At 35.4% G+C, this 16,323-nt stretch overlaps 2 protein-coding genes across 2 annotated transcripts; both read right to left on the minus strand.

The window, feature by feature from the left end:
- Positions 1-4,684: 4,684 nt before the first annotated feature.
- On the minus strand, positions 4,685-5,543 carry LOC107082770 (neuromedin-B-like). Its single transcript, XM_015371607.1, has 3 exons — positions 5,321-5,543; positions 4,972-5,159; positions 4,685-4,860 (listed from the first exon to the last, which is right to left on the minus strand). Exons 1-3 carry the CDS (start codon positions 5,484-5,486, stop codon positions 4,807-4,809), a joined length of 408 nt encoding a protein of 135 aa, XP_015227093.1. The 5' UTR covers positions 5,487-5,543; the 3' UTR covers positions 4,685-4,806.
- Positions 5,544-9,685: 4,142 nt separating this feature from the next.
- Positions 9,686-16,159, minus strand: sec11a (SEC11 homolog A, signal peptidase complex subunit). Its single transcript, XM_015371571.1, has 6 exons — positions 15,986-16,159; positions 14,879-14,988; positions 14,497-14,646; positions 14,182-14,301; positions 9,903-9,960; positions 9,686-9,812 (listed from the first exon to the last, which is right to left on the minus strand). The coding sequence occupies exons 1-6, from the start codon at positions 16,034-16,036 to the stop codon at positions 9,762-9,764; spliced, it is 540 nt and encodes a 179-aa protein (XP_015227057.1). The 5' UTR covers positions 16,037-16,159; the 3' UTR covers positions 9,686-9,761.
- Between the last annotated feature and the right edge of the window lie 164 nt (positions 16,160-16,323).

Here is a 16,323-nt window from a genome sequence, read left to right on the forward strand (position 1 = left end):
CACACATTAAAGCTGGACAGAATAGATGAACATTTTTGACTTTCTATTTCCCTCGAGTATTATTAAGATAACATACCTAAAATAGATGGTTTTACTAGTTTTAAGGCAGCAAGATCTTGATTCACTGTTAACCATCTGTTGCTGCTCTTCTCATGTTCAAGCTGCAGTAGGAACTGTTCTCTATGTCTGCCGGGATGCTAAAAGAATACAAAAGACAGTTGGATGAATAGGTTTTTGAGTAAATTTACTTTCTAAATTGATAGATTTTGTCCCTTGATTGCTTATATTAATTTCCATCCTGATTGAACCAGAAAACATTTTCTATTCTATTCCATTCTATTCTATTCTATTCTCTCTGGTCAAAATAACTAAGGATTGGACCAGTAACCTGACATTTGAAAATGTATATGAATTGATGTAAGAAATGTATTACAAATGTAAAATAATAAATTGTTTAATTCTTCTTAATCTTTCATTATTTAACCTGGATAAAGTTACAATTAGATTAGGAATCTCTTACAAGGAAGTGTTGGTCTAGAGATTCCAACAAATTACGTTCTATTTGTGAAGAATCTCAGCTGTACTCTTTCACTGCCACCATATAAATCATATCTGAAATACGATTAATAGTTTGATAATCATTAGGAATAAAGAATAGACCTTTTAAAAAGATAAATGCTCCATTCTGACTATACCCTTTCAAAAAGCCTAATTTATTTATCTAATCTGACAAATGATTTTTGACCAAAACATTTAATACAGGTCAGGGCTGAATTTGTACCACTGAATATTATATGACTTTAATCAATCTTGTCGCTCTCCTACCTTTTTTCTTCTTTTTTTTAATGTATTTTTAAAGCCCTGAAAATTAACTCTTCAGTCAGTATTGGAAAGCCATTGCAGTTAATGTTTTCATACCAGAGGGTGGCAGTGTATCATCACTAGTTTTACACAATGGGTTTGTATTTTATGATGAAGTACTCAGGCGATTTTGGATGTTGGGAAAAAGAAGACTTTTGAGGATGCTTATTTAAATAACATAAATATTCTAGATGTAAATAACTGCAGAGCATATTCATGTTGTGCCCCACGTGTGATAGAGACATATTAATAAAGAGCTGTGCCACTCGCTCAGTCATGACTTGACTCAATGCCCAAAGCCTTGGTTTTATTGAGTAAACTCTTGCTGCATTTGTTTCTGTCAGCGGTTGGTGTTCAAGCTGAACTAGACGGAAACTAACAAACATCAGAAGCTACGTCTATCTGCTGATAGTGCATACACCCTCACTGTGAAGTTAACAGAACGTTTAATTGCTTATTATTGTGCTATTCTTAAAACAGCTTTTACAAAGGCAGGTAAGCTCATACCTAAAAAACAAATGAAGAAAAACAGGACCCAGAAGGTAAAGACAAGTCCATCAAGTAAAGACAAGCACCTCTTTAAATTAACACAGACCTTAAGTTCACCTAATTACAAAATGGTGAAGGCAGAGCAATGATATAATCACTCAAGCATTTACTATTACACCTGTTCCTACAGGCAATCAAATGGAGCAAATGTAAAAATCATTTTAATTACAGAAAGATAGAATTGTGTGAGGATGCTCACGCTAAAGTAATCTGGAATTTATCACTTATTAAGGTGTGAAAGAGAGAAGATCATTTATCACACCAACAAGCAGCAACATGTTTGCCAGTCCAGAGGGGTACTGAGATTGTTCATGAAACAGGACATGAAATTATCACTTCCAAGTTCATCGACTATTTCTGAGATGCATTGATGGGAATGACACCACAATGACCTTAAAATATATGTAACTGACTTCTTTAAAGAGGTATAGCAGACTACGTACAAAAAACTACATAGGTGAGGCAGCAAATTAGAATAGAACAGATATAACCTTTATTGTCCCTTGTTTGAGAAACGTAGGTATACTAGCAGCAAAGAGACAAAAAAGAGGAAAATCAGTGCAGATTAACATCAATGTATAAACCGAAAGAATTAAAGAATATATATATAGAGAGAGAGGAAATAAAAACAGCAAGAGGAAAGCTTTGCAAATAACAGCAGGGATGTTAGCATGTCTTGTGTTTGTTTGGAAGCTGTGACGTTTATGAGGTCTAAGAGCTTCTAGGAGGAAGGATCTGCCATAGCGCTCCTTTGTGCATCTATAGGACTGAAAGTACCCGTCACAGTGGGAAGAAACATCTTGATGGGTTAAAATGGATGCCCCAGCATCATGATGTGGGGATTTTTTTCCTGTCAGGACATGGTGGCTGATCGGAGTAGATGGGATAACTGTTGCAGCTTAACACAGGGTAATGCAGTAGGACAGCATATTGGTGTGAGCTATTTTAAGGTCAAAGTCTTGTGCAAGAATGACTCAGTTTATTAAAAGTTCCCTAAGAGTCTGCGTCAGAGAGTAAAATGTGCTGTTCACAGATGCTCTCCATCAGATCTAACTGAGCTTGAGCTCAATTAAAAGAAAAATTTTTAAAAGATGTCCATTGCTGAAACAGGAATAACAAAGACAACACAGAGCCATAACAGAATTAAAGAAGGAAAAGTGGATTTTCTTATAAATAGTTGGATGGAAGTGTGTTCATTAACAGAACTGTTAGAAGATTAATCATCTGTTTCAGTTAAATGCCAAATGAACCACACTCATCCCTCCATTTTCTAAACCTTCTTCTTTATCAGGATGGACCACATATGTGGAGCGACCCAGTAGTCCCATTTGGGATTCTGGAACAAAAGACTTAGCTTTGGACCCTTTTGCTTGTGGTGGAAGGAAGTTGTAATTAAACCAACAACCTCCTTAATGGCAATTTTTTTCTGGTCCTTCTAATTCATCTACTCCCTCTAACCACTGTCAAAAGAGATACAAACCTGAGGGTTGTCTTAACTGTGTCAAAGAAAAAAACCTTTCTTCCCTCTGTCATAAAACTCTTTCCCATTCAGCAGGATGAGTTGATAGACAAATAATCTGATGTTTTTTTAAGTACATTTCCAAACAGAAATATTTTCAAATAATTTTCTCCTATTGCCTATGATGAAAGCAAACTGTAAATTTATAAAGAAACATGGCAGGTACAAGAATTTCAGATAGTAACATCTACTTAGTCCTTGGGAAAAGACAACAGCTCTTACAGTCCCTTAGGAGTGATGAAGCACATGCTCAGAAGGTGCGAAAACACAACCTCAACAAATAACAATTTTATCCAAACATGTTTGGATCTGCAACTTCAATCATGAGACACAGAATTACACATTTATAACACCCCCTCCCTCCATGCATCACCAATATAGCCAAAGTCTAATTATTCTATCAACATACATAACTGCATTTTGTAGCAAGCCTAATAGCCTGCCATTTTAGATTAATTACAAATTCAGTTTTTAATTGAAGTCCCCATCCTAATACTCGCTGTAATATTGGAGAAAAATATTTTGCTAGAGGACACATTTTAACCCCAACAATACAGCAAAGATATTATCCAGAACATAGTTTCTTGCCTTTAGTGGCCTCTTGTTAAATAAATTGAATCCTATTTTCCAAGGCCTACTAACCTACTTTTCTACATTTTTGCACCTGGAGATGTATTCTTAAAGCTGGTGGTTTGAGAGGCCATATTTCTACTAACCTATATGTACACATCAAGATTTAAGTCCTTAAAAACAAAATAATTCTGATGTTTTTAATGTTGATTTTAAAGTTTATACTTTAACCCTGAAGAATGAAAGGGGGAATTTAGATTAACACCTCTTGTTAAATAATTGTTAGCCTGTCTCAACCACATGACAACAGCCTTAAAAATTACCCTGACAGCTTAATAGGCATTTGTAAGAAGTTATTAGACAAAGTCTGTGAAATCAGAAGAAAAATAACAGTTTCCGGATTAGATCCTGAAGGTTCACTTAGGGACACCCAAGCATCTCCTGACAGCAGACCTCTGAAAGCTTCAGACAATGTGCAAATTTTATACTTTGAATATATAAAAAGTAAGACGGATGGGGCATTGTGGGAACGACACTGAAATAGCCTGATGTATTAAACGGAATAGACTATTGCCCAAGGCAATAGTCTATTCCGCATGAACCATCTCACTTTGCTTCTATTGATTGAGAGATCAAACTTTTATGCAGAGGAAAGAAAAAGCAATCGATTTTATGTTGAAATGCTCAGGGAGCTAAGAAATTTGATTTATGTAAGCTGCCTACATGAGTACTTATATAAGAATGAACAGACACAAAGTAATAAAACAAACAAATGTTGGTAATGGCTCTATAAATAAGAGAAAAGGTCACATTAAACCCCTTGTGGAAGGAAATCTAACAGAGCAGATTCTGAAATCTTTGGACCAACACATTCTATCAGCTGTAATTGCTTAAAATGTCTTATGTTCATTTGAGAGCTGGTGGTCAAATCTTTTGGCTCCTAAATAAATAAGAGTGTGAGTCAAGCTTATTTCACCAGAGGGGGTTTTGGGTCATTCTTTTTTAGCATTGCCCAGAGGAACATTTAGAGGAGAATTAAAATGCTTTATTTTTTAGTTAGAGTTCATCCTTATATAATATACCTGCTACATTTTCAGTTTTTTATTATCAAATAAAAAGAGCCCAAATAAATAAACAACATGTAATGTATATATATTGACTGAAAAAAAACAGTTTAATGTGACAGGTTGGTGGTTACAGCAGATTTTAATCATTACGAGCAGAAAAATAATAGCTTGTTTCTGGATATTTTATTTGCAAATCATTTTAGGTCTCCAGTCCATGCGTGCCACCGCCAAACTTCATCGTCACTTTTTGCTCTGGATGTAGTTTTCTAAGATCTTCGCTAGAAACTCCGCTTCCTGAAACAAAAAGTGGAAACATCAAATGAGATTTGAGAAAAGAATGATAAAAAATAAAAATAAAAAAATCAGAAAATAAAATTGAGAGAAGGTAAACTTTTCTGCCTTTACCTGATTTTTCAAACGGCTCTCGTCTGTGTCCACCTGCGCCTTTAACGCCACCCGCAGAAACTCTTGGAAAAGCTCCCCAAGCGAGCTCTGCGCGGCCGGGAGACTGACTTCCAGCGCACCCACAGCCCGCTCCTCGGGGGAAGGCAGCAGAGGGGTTTCCATCACACTTTTCTTCCCCATAAAATGCCCTGCCAAACCAAAAATAAAAACAAAAATCCCTCATTTGACTTCTATCCACGTTGACTGGACAATTTAAAGGGAAAACATCTGAGAACCCGACTGAACATGTGCGTAAAAGTTTCAAACTTGATATTGCATATTTAAAACTTTGAATATTTCTGTATCTTACCTGTTGCCCAAAGATTGCCTCTAGGATTTACTTTGATTTTCGCAACTTTATTCCTCAGCTCAGTCAAGTCGAAACTGACAGCAGCACTCAAAGACATGAAAGAGAACAAGACGAGATAAGTAAATAAGCCACAGTGGCAAACATTTCTAAGCGTGAGTCCTCTCATCTCAAGCAGGACTGTGGATCGGTTCTCCTTAGCGCAGTTTTTTTAAAATATTTTTTTTCCCCAAACGGCTCCTGTTAGTGATGGATCGCTGCAGATTCATCCTGCTTTTATAGCTTCTATTGGATGGGGTGGGCTCTCTTAAGGGGCTGCGCTTACTTCTCATTCACTGCTGCGTAAAGATGAGACCAGAAGGATGTGCGTAATTTAGGACCTAAACGAAGGTGTAAAAAAACATCAGCATCACATTCTATTTTTTTTTTTAGTCTTGGACTTACTTTCATGTGGATTTTATTATATTTGAACAAAACGAAAACTGAATTAATTTCTGCACAATTGTATTATTTTACGCGCTTTCGTCCTTATGGCTTGCATACGGAAGAGGATTGTTACTGTTTTTTAAATTTTATCTCAGTATAATATGTGAAAAAAGTCAGAATTCTGAGATTAAAGTCAGAATTCTGACTTTCTGAATTCTGAGTCAGAATTCTGAGGAAAAAAGTCAGACTTTTTTCTCAGAATTCTGACTTTTTTCTCATAATATACTGATATAAAATTAAATAATTAGTTAACTTTTTTTCAGTGGCCCTAATCTTCTTCGGTACTTACCGAATGAAACTCATGAATTCTGTTTATTTTAGCCTATATATGTGAAGCCATCATTTAATTCCTTAAATGTTGTGCATTTCGGCTCGGGTTGCATCTCTGATAAACAAAATGTAAATTGCTCAGGTTCACCTCATATCTACGTTCCAGTGGCCCAATTTGACCCGTTTACATCAGGCCAATGGCGTAACTATCGGTAAGCAGGGACTGCAGTTGCTTAGGGACCCCCATCCTCTTCGGGGCCCCCTGCGCAATTGTATACTAGGATGTCTCTTTGCAGATGTAATGGTGTAAAAAATTCCTCTTAAATCCACCTGATACTGTACAGATTGACCTTATTTATACCCCAACACATGGCAGATTTCAACATGATAGTGAGCAATTTAAACACGACACCAATAGCAAAGCAGACAGTGGTACTTTTAATTACTATGTTAATAACTATGTATAGTTCATTAGACGGTTGGTAAAAAATACACTCATATAATATGTTTCAAACCGCAATAAAGATCTTAAAAGAACGATGTATTTGAGTATTTTATTTTTTACAATACGACTTGGAATTAGTATAGATTGGGGTGTTGTAGCCTACTTCATGGGGCCACCCAGATAATGTTGCTTATTGTTGTGTTGTTACGCCATTGCATCAAGCCATATGACATTTGGCCAGTTGAGCCATGCTACTACGCTCATCGTCACTTCCAAGAGGACAGGAGAACCTGCTGATTCTCACTGCTAATTTAGAGCTGATGAGACAGATGGCCTCTTCCTCACTTCAGGGTGCTAAAGTTGGGGTATTGTGAAGGAGCCGCAGCTTCTGTCTTGCTCTTTTAATAACCTTTGACATTAACACGCATATTGAGATTTGGTAAATTCTGCACAGTTGAATGTCACTCTAATTAGAAGACTGTCTGAACATCACAGCATCACAGTGCCCAAGCTCAGAAGTTGAATGGACCAGGCCAAGACACTTGCCTTGGCACTTCAGCATCAAAGCGACTGATGTATAGATGCTGAGGTAGAGCTAAAATACATAGTTTAGGTTTAATTAACCTTGTGTTACGTATTGGTTTATCATGACCACTGGTGTGACAGCATATTGGAAAACTAAATGGTCATTCTGACCTCTGAACACAGTTAAACATGGCACTCGGTAAAACACCTCTTACATGTTCCTACTTTATTTTCCTGGTTTTTAACTTTATGAAAGATAAACGACTTCTTAACTAGGCTTGTGAAGCTGTTAAACTGAAATTTGAACCTCCAGATTAAAACTGAGGTTTTCTGCAGCTTCTAACATTTTTTCTCACCCAGGGGCGGATTTAGTAAATTTGGGGCCCTAGGCAAACACAGGCAGGGGGCCCTCTGAATTGAGAGGACAACACATAAAACACACCTATTATACAGATAGAGAAATTTGAAAAGAATTGACATACATTATTTGTTCTACGTTTTGTCCCTCTCTTCTTGTTGTTTTCCTCTCTATGTTTTTTACTCAGCTGACTTTTCATTCCGTTTTAAAAGGAATGAAAGACTTTTTCCAAGAACTGAGCTCACTTAGCTGATTGCTCCTTCCTGTGTTTCCAAAAAGGCGACAGCAAAAGTAAATAACCCAGTCCTTTTTTTCACTGTAGACAAGCCATGATCTGCTTATCTGTTCTCCATTTTCAGTTAAATGAAATAATAGCTGCATGAATCATAACAGCAGACAAGAGAGAGGAGAGCCAATCTACTTGCTCTGGAGAGCAGAGCTCGCTGCATTTATATGTTGTCGCCAAAGTCTCCAGTAGCAGAAAACAGTTGCTAGATTTGCTGTTGGGTGCTTTTTTGAAATGAAAGTGCTAGAGGGGTCTGAAAAGTTGCTAAATATAGCGACAAAAGCTCTACGTTGGCAATACTGCTCTTTGCACCGTTTCTTTTCAAATGGTTTGCTGCTGACTATTTGGACATTTCTGAACATGTGCAGCAAATGGACTGATTCAATATGGTGGACAGTGAGACACACTTCATTTTATAAGCGTTCTGATGGCATTTTAGCGAAAGGATCTTTATCAAAAACACAATTAATGTGCACAAATAAGGAATAGTTTTATTAGCCATACATATAGAGTTTTATGGGGCACCCATGAACTTGGGGCCCTAGGCAACTGCCTAGTATTGCCTAATGGTAAATCTCTCCCTCTGTTCTTACCCTGTATTTTAAGAACTTTTCCATTAACTGTGACTGTAGCCTCTGTCCTTGCTGGAAAATTGTATCACCTCAGCATTATGCCATCACCACCATGTTATATGGCAGGAATTGTATTTATTATTGTATTTAATTGTAAAATGGATTCTGAATTTATCCCATTGTTCTCAAAAGAACACTTACACTCATTTCAGTGTAAATTGTCAAGTGTGAATGAGACAGAAATGCGAAGAATTTAAAGACCTTTTTCTTCAGTTTCCAGGACCACAAAACCACAAGATGAGGCAGGATTTACTTTCCATATTCCTCAGCTGGTAAAAGCCTGTACCCTGAAATCCTGAGAAAATCCTGGAAAGATGTTTATTTACAGCAGCTCTTAATCAAAGAATAAATCATAGAATCTGTTTGAGAAATTTGTAATTCATATTCTTTGTTAAACATTTATTTGCCTCAGAAATGTCTTTGTTATGCATGGGGCTTTATAAACAAACTTGTCCTGCCCTACAGACAGAATCAGTTTTAGTCTTGCTAATTTAACTAATTAAGCATTTATTAAGGTTAATCTAAAATAGCTTATAGTTTTCGTTGCATATTGAAGTTTTTTTTTTTTTTTTTTTATAATACAAGACCACTTTACTGTCCCCATATAAAATATAGGATAGAAGGATATTCCACCCATATAAACCAACCGACAGATCTCCAACTTTGGCCATTAAGACATTTACCAAAATAAGCCCTTTTCTTACAAAATGTGCAGCATAATCTTTAAAAAGTTACCTTTTATAGTTAACTAAACTGTTGGGATGCTTAATATTGAAAACTTGGTTTATAGGAAATCTTTCAGTCTGAAAAAATATCTTTAACAGTTACATTTACTAGATTTTTGGAAAGAGTTCATAAAGAAACATTTTACCAAGAACTTTGAAACGTTTATTTTAATGTAGGTCTCTCAGTGATGACATACACTATTTTCATTTCCAATACAGACTTGTAAAAAGGTTTGTTAAACATATCGTCATAAATCTACAAATCAAAATGAAGTTTTTTTTTCTTTCCAAAAAGGATGAACCGTTTACATTAATAAAAAAATTGGTCCTGTTGTGAGGGGCCAAACAAAATACAACAGTTTATGTAACTAGAAAATTATGCTAACCAGATAACATATTAAGTTAATTTTCAGTTGCCACAATACACTTCCAGACACAATAAATGAATAGGAAATTCACAAAAGCTCATTTATTTTTAAGAATGCCATTTCACCTTTTGAAGATAACATACTAAAGTGAACTTTAACTATATTATCACAAAAATATTTGGACTTTTGAGAATGCAAAGACTAACCATGTTTCTACAAAAAAAAAAAATTAACAAATGGTAAAAAAAAAAAGAACAATTATGTTGGTTTTGAAAAAGTAAATCTGGTTTGAAAGGCATGACTGAGGTTTTCTGGACGCAGTTTATAGCCATCTTTAGTGCTGATTGTCTCACTCCCGGTGGACCAAAACGAAAAGACCCAGCATGAAGAGCACAGCATACTGAGGGAAGCAAACAAACCAATACTTTAGACACAACAGATCCAAACTAAAGCAAATAAATAACTGTTACCTATTAGAGAAGAAACTTACTTTGAACTTTGGGTAATCATTCATGAGGATGGTGACAATCCCAATATATGGCACAAACCTGGAAAATATAAAACATTGTCTTACTGATGTATAATGTAAATTTGTTTGGTTGTTCTCTATTCCTAACCACTCAAATCATTTTTCACAATCTTTAAAAAAAACTTTGATCCATTAATTCATCAACTGGTAGGTTTGAAGAAGCTGGAATCAAACCAACAACAGTTCTCATCGCAGAACCGATCCACAGCTTTTCCATCTGGTAATAAAAGCAGCCAAGCAATTTTTAAAACAGTCAAGCAAATATAAATCAATTTATTCTATTATTTCCACACTGTCTACACTAACTACTATTCCAAAAACCTCTAGCGCTTTCCATACTATGTGTAAGTGCAGCTGCATTGTAACTGATCCAGTCTTTACAATATTCAGTAATAGGCTCATGATTACATGGTTTCCTGATATTAATGAGCCAAGCTATTAGATCCTAAAATCCCTCCTTTAAATAAGTTTAAATAGAATCCGAACTGATGAGAGCTAATAGTACTACCTGTTATAAAGGTATATTTAAAAAGAAATCCAAGAAGTTTCTTACTTTGAATTTGAAGAATAGATTAAGAACATCAGGCTAAACCTTGAGAGCGAGGTGGAATTACCATTTAGCTGGGGTAACACGACAACTTTATCACTGGGTGCTCACACCAAGACATCATTTTTGTCACAACTGGGTAATAAGGGCTGCAACTAAAGAATATTTTGCGAATGAATTAATCTGTTGATAATCTTTTAAGTTAATAATCAGAAATCCAAGGGTTCCTTAAAAAGGATTCTTCTTTTTTACTAAATTAAACATGGTGAAACTAAAACTTTTCCACTTCAGCAGTTCTGGATAGAGCATATTGACAGGCAAAAATGTTTTTTAATCTTAAATGCAAACTGTTTATATATTATTATGTATACAATTTTGATATAATTACTGCTCCAAATGGGTTGCTCTGTCAGTTAAAGGCATGTTTTAGATTCTCTATGCTCCAGTTAATATTTTGAATACTAAATTATCACATTATTATTTCAATAATCGATTAATCCAATTGTTTAGTCCTAGATTTAACAGTCAACTTTTCAACAGAACAGAATATGGGATTGCTTTTTAGAGACCAATTGAAGGGAGCAACAGTTTGAAGGAACAAACATGCCAGTAGGTGCAGTAATACAAGATATTCTTAGATATTCAGATAGGATAAATTACTGTTCATCTTTCTCACAAACTGAAAAAATATGATATAATCTAAAATATGTCAAGTTTAATCCACAACTGAATATGTTCTAGGTAATGTTTATCGTATTGCTGGTTATAACGTCATTGAAAATATTGAGCATGTATTACAGAATGTTTGTGGGTTTTGTAATTACTGTCACTGTAAGTTTTAATCGGAAATTTTTATTTTAAAGAACATTTCGGCTGGAAATATGGATCAGTCAAAAACAAGTGAAGCGAGTTTAGTAAACATGTTTATTCAACATGGAAATACATCATTCAGAATAATAAGATTCATTAATTTAGTCCCGTTAACTTTACATTCAATATATAAGCTATCAAGATGCTCCCCCTTAACGTGTTTTAGTTATAAATACGAGTATCTCTGTTATGTTTGTTTTTCAGCACTTTGTTATTGAAATTACTTATAACCAGTGCTGTTTGACGTTTATGTTCATTTTATTGGTTAGCTACAAATAAAGTTTAGAAAATATCCAGATCAAAGCTGCTGTCTATGCTTTTATTCTCCACTGGCCTTTGGCAACCCATACATTTACAGTTGGTTCTGTTATTAGTTATGGAGGACCAACTCTGCCATATTTAAAAATAAATACAGAAATAAATAAATGCTCAATAAATATATAAGCATACAATTAATTGCCAACAAAAATACAACAAACAAATAAATGTAATTAGAAATTAAATTATACAGTGAGACATAAATGTATATAACTTTTAATTGGCTTCTTTATTAATTAGTTTACACTGCATGACAGCTAACAATTAGATCTTAAAATTTCAGATTGCTTGACTGTGACTGAGGTAAGCTCAGTTTTTTTCTGACACTTGCAAACTCATCATCAAACAGATTTTAGCTGCGACTCTAAAGGGGGACTGACTGCAAGTGTGGCCGAAACAGAACAACTCTTGCATTCACTGTATTAAAAATGTGAGATACTGCCATTCCAGAGGTAGCATGTAGAAAATCTCTATAAAGTACATTAAATGATCGTTCTTTGCTGCAATTCCACAACTAAAAACATGCTAATACATTCAATGATTACAATTATTAGCCTAGTGACCCTGCATTACATAAGCCCCCTTTTTCACTACCTCTCAAAAACGGATCAATTATCCTGCATGTGATTCAGAATCATTATGTGTCAGTGACGAATAAAGCATGCAGGAATGGCGGGCTCAATCGAGGAGGGGGGGCATCCGCCTTCGATTATGGTAGGGGAAAGACCAAATCTATTAGCTTGCAAGCAAAATTCCCAAACTCCCCCCAAATACATCTTGCCAGGAGCAAGCAGATGCGTTAACCTCAATACAGAAATGTTTCGGACCGACAAAATGCAGTAACATGTATGATGTCAGCGCATCAAGCAGAGGCTGAAGCAAAACAAACATGGCTGTGCAGGTTTTAGCTGGAATACACGCCATCTCTTTTTGAAATACAAACAAAAGGAAACGATTTTTGCCTTTGTGGATAGAGGGATGTTAGCATGTTCTCCCTGACCGCATTTGGTAAGATTTTGATTTATAAGTCTACTCCGCTAGTTGCGAAAGAATTCAGCTGCTACAGCTGCTGTGATTGGCTATAAACTCGACATGAGAGGCAGATATGCAATCCGCTCGCAGAATTGTACCGAATGTCCCTCTATTTTGTGAACACCTAATTCTCAGTTGCCACAATACAAGAAACAATAAAACAATAAAAAAATAAATGAACAGAAAATTCATAAAAGCTGATTTATTTTTAAGAATGCCCTTTCATATTCTGAAGATAACATACTATGATGAACTTTAACCATATTCTCACAAAAAATATGTTTCTACAAACTGTTTGAACAAAATGTAAAAAGGAAAATAATTTTGTGTTTGACAAAGTAAATCTAGTTTGAAAGGCATGAATGACTTTGATGATGATTAAACTTACACTGCTGTTGCAAACTAGACAGATTTGACCAGAGAGGTCAAAAAACAACTGAACTATCAGTGTAGTAGCAGCCATTGTGCTTCCTCATATCCAACTAATCCAAAGAAAAGAATTTAAAAAAATTATTCTTAAAACCACTCCTCTTACAAGCAGGTATCTTTTGTATAAAACACATCCACTGATGCAACACACCACTATGTGCCTGATGTGTCTTCAACTCAAAAAGATGTCGCAATGATTATGACTAGACATTTCAACAGGCTACATTTTACACTTGAGATGGTTCTGCTTTGTCTTGGGATGTTTTAAAAATAGTGAACGACTGATTAAATTAAAGCCAAAGAGCAGCTAAGATTAAAATATTTAGACTGAATCCAATTTACAAATATCTCTTAACTGCTTTGATTGATTATGAATCTGAAAGATATGCCTGTTTTCAGCCCTGCATGGTAAGGAAATAAAACATTAAAGGAACAAGGGCTTGGCAATTAAATACATTTGCAATATAATTGCAATTTAAGAAAACACGATTTTCAAATCGCAGAGGCACTGACTTTTAATCACACTATTTTTAACAAGAGTAAGAGATTAAATTTCTCCCTCCAGGCCTTTAGATGGTGTTGAAGTGGGTTTGTCGTCACACAGAAAGGAGGAAAGAGTTGCAGCCAGCACACAAATTCACGCATGCAAGTAAAGGTAAACACTTTCTCATACAATGGTTACAGAAATGCCATGTTACAATAGACTCTGGGAAAGCAAGCTTTCAAAAACCAAAAGCCTGGTTTCTACAAGTGCAAATGAGAATCAAAATAAAATCGAAATTTTGGCAAAAAAATAATCGCAATTTAGATTTTAGTCAAAATCATTCAGCCCTATAAGAAACTATAACAAGTGCAACAAATGTGAAAATATTCACCCGATTCTTTACTTAATATTTTGTGATTTGTCAAAAGAGGAAATAAAAGCTTATTCTGTCCAAAAAAAAGGTCAGATTTTATAAAAATCCACTTAGTTTTAATGTGAAGCCTTGTGGTTGTGAAGAAAATTATACCAACTAACTGTAGAAAATTAGTAAAACAACTTACCCCCTCGCTCGTCCCACCACATCCTTTTTCTCCAGCCAATGTTGGCCCTGCTTGTACAATCCTCTGTCATCGACTGCATTGTTGTCTCCTTTGGTCAAGAACTTAATGTCACCATTTTCCCTGTGAACAAAACAACAGCCTCATTTCCAGAACACAGAGGATGCAAAACCTCTTTCTCGACCTTGGTGACATGATAAGTTAGAAAGGTCACAGAGGTTTCTCTGAGAGTAATTCTGGTAGCAAAAAATAAATAAATAGCATTAAAAAAAAAACAGGATTCAAAGAAAGCTTTTATATCAAAATATGCATTCATACTTTTCATGGATCTTCAGCACTCTGTGTACTATTGGGATTTCTCTGCCTTCTATCCTGAAGACAACAATCTCTCCAACTCTGATGGGGTCCTCCACTCGATTGGTCAAAAACAGAAGATCCCCTCTGTGAAAAGCTGGTTCCATACTCCCACTAAAATAAACAGGTAAACAAAAACAAGAAAAGTCGGTTTCATTAAAATATATTTTTATTTGTTCTTAACATAAAAGGATGAGACTGGATAACATTACATTAATAAAACCAAATAAACATAAATACCAGAAGCAAACAGCATATGTTCATAAGCACTTAAAGAAAAGGTAAAAGCAAGAACTCAAAAACGTGTTTAATCCAAATTCAAAACAGAAATAAATACTAGGTTTACCTGAGGACAACAACAATAGGGCTTTCGCTGCCAGTGACAACCATCAGTCCTTTCCAGATCATCAGCGCAGAAGACACAATCATACCGAAGTTCAAAACCTGGTAATACAACTGAGAGCAAACAATCTCATTCAATAGGCAGAAATAAACAAAAGCATGTTATCTGGAGAATATTTGTAAAATCTGTAAAATCATTTTACTAAAGAGTTCTATGTGTACTGTGAGTTTCATGGCCTTCAAACAGTTTGTGGTGTAGCTAATGTTGCTTTAGTGTTATTTTTAGGGCTAAAAAAATAAAATAAATGTAAGCACATTTAAGCAAAGTAAAAGGTGTAGTATGATCAGAATGAGGCCCTATGTGCGTTCTGTGCCTCTGATGAGGCCCACCACAGTACTGTCGTGAGTTATTGCTAATTTTAAAGTTACTTTATTAATTAAAACAATATTACTACGTAGGAATTAGCTACTTAATATAATACAAAAGTCATTCAAATGAAAGCTACAGGGTTTTAGGAAATTCCTTCAATATCCAGGAAAGGTATATGAAATATGTGACCAATATGAAATATGTGAGATCATATAAAGTGATTTTGATGATAACATACTTGTCCTGAGTAGAGCTTTTGAATAGTTTTACATTTTTGGCAGGGGATTTTCATTAAAGAGCCCAGAGACCAGTGCCAGTATCTCTGCTCGTTTAAAGGAAAATACGATTGTATTTCACTGTCTGCCTTCCTGTGCATGCAGAAAGGTTTCGATTTTGTAGAAGAAATGCTCCACAGATAAGTAGTTGGTCCAAACAGCCGAATGTGTGAATATCTTTATAACTTTGCTTTAGTCGGAGCAACATCTGTCGACAGCAATGGGGAAAACAGCCTGCTACAGCTTGTGCTGTATAATAAACAAACGGTGTTATATTCATTTTTGAAGCGTTTTAAATTAATCTCCCCAAACGCAAAAGCACATTGTTTCAATCTGCAGAGGGTTTGTCAGGAGAAATGAGCGGCGTTTATAAGGCGCGGAGCGGCTTGTTGTGGTTAGCTTAGAGGTACTCAACGCACAAAGAGACAGACGTTAGATGAGAAGAAGCTAAAGCTGTGATACCTACCTGACGCTTATTCATGCGTCGAACGTCGTCGAGAAAGTCTAAAGATAACATGTTTGCTAATACTACACAGTAGAAAACAGTCTAAATTACATTAATATGTTACAAGTAGCGGGCATATGGATGCAGGCAGCGAATCTTCCGGGTCCTTGCAACCGGAAGTCCCGCCCACCTGTGAGAACTGGGTTGAGGTGTCGCTTCTGGATACGAGAGTTCACAGTGGAGGGGCTTTCCAAACCACACACAGTTATATACATTGAAATATATATATATATATATATATATATATATATATATATATATATATATATATATATATATATATATATATATATATATAT

This window comes from Cyprinodon variegatus, unplaced genomic scaffold, assembly GCF_000732505.1.
Source record: "Cyprinodon variegatus isolate N-32 unplaced genomic scaffold, C_variegatus-1.0 Scaffold61, whole genome shotgun sequence".
NCBI lineage: Eukaryota > Metazoa > Chordata > Actinopteri > Cyprinodontiformes > Cyprinodontidae > Cyprinodon > Cyprinodon variegatus.

Excerpts from the sequence above, each read along its gene's own strand:
- sec11a (XM_015371571.1), bottom strand. The coding sequence starts at position 16,036 with ATGTTATCTTTAGACTTTCTCGACGACGTTCGACGCATGAATAAGCGT. Across the intron at positions 14,302-14,496 it reads GTGCTGAAGATCCATGAAAA|GGAAAATGGTGACATTAAGT; the intron begins GTATGAATGCAT and ends TTTTGTTCACAG. Across the intron at positions 9,961-14,181 it reads GTGGTGGGACGAGCGAGGGG|GTTTGTGCCATATATTGGGA; the intron begins GTAAGTTGTTTT and ends TATATTTTCCAG.
- LOC107082770 (XM_015371607.1), bottom strand. The coding sequence starts at position 5,486 with ATGAGAGGACTCACGCTTAGAAATGTTTGCCACTGTGGCTTATTTACT. Across the intron at positions 5,160-5,320 it reads AGGCAATCTTTGGGCAACAG|GGCATTTTATGGGGAAGAAA; the intron begins GTAAGATACAGA and ends TTGGTTTGGCAG. Across the intron at positions 4,861-4,971 it reads AGAGCCGTTTGAAAAATCAG|GAAGCGGAGTTTCTAGCGAA; the intron begins GTAAAGGCAGAA and ends TTTTTGTTTCAG.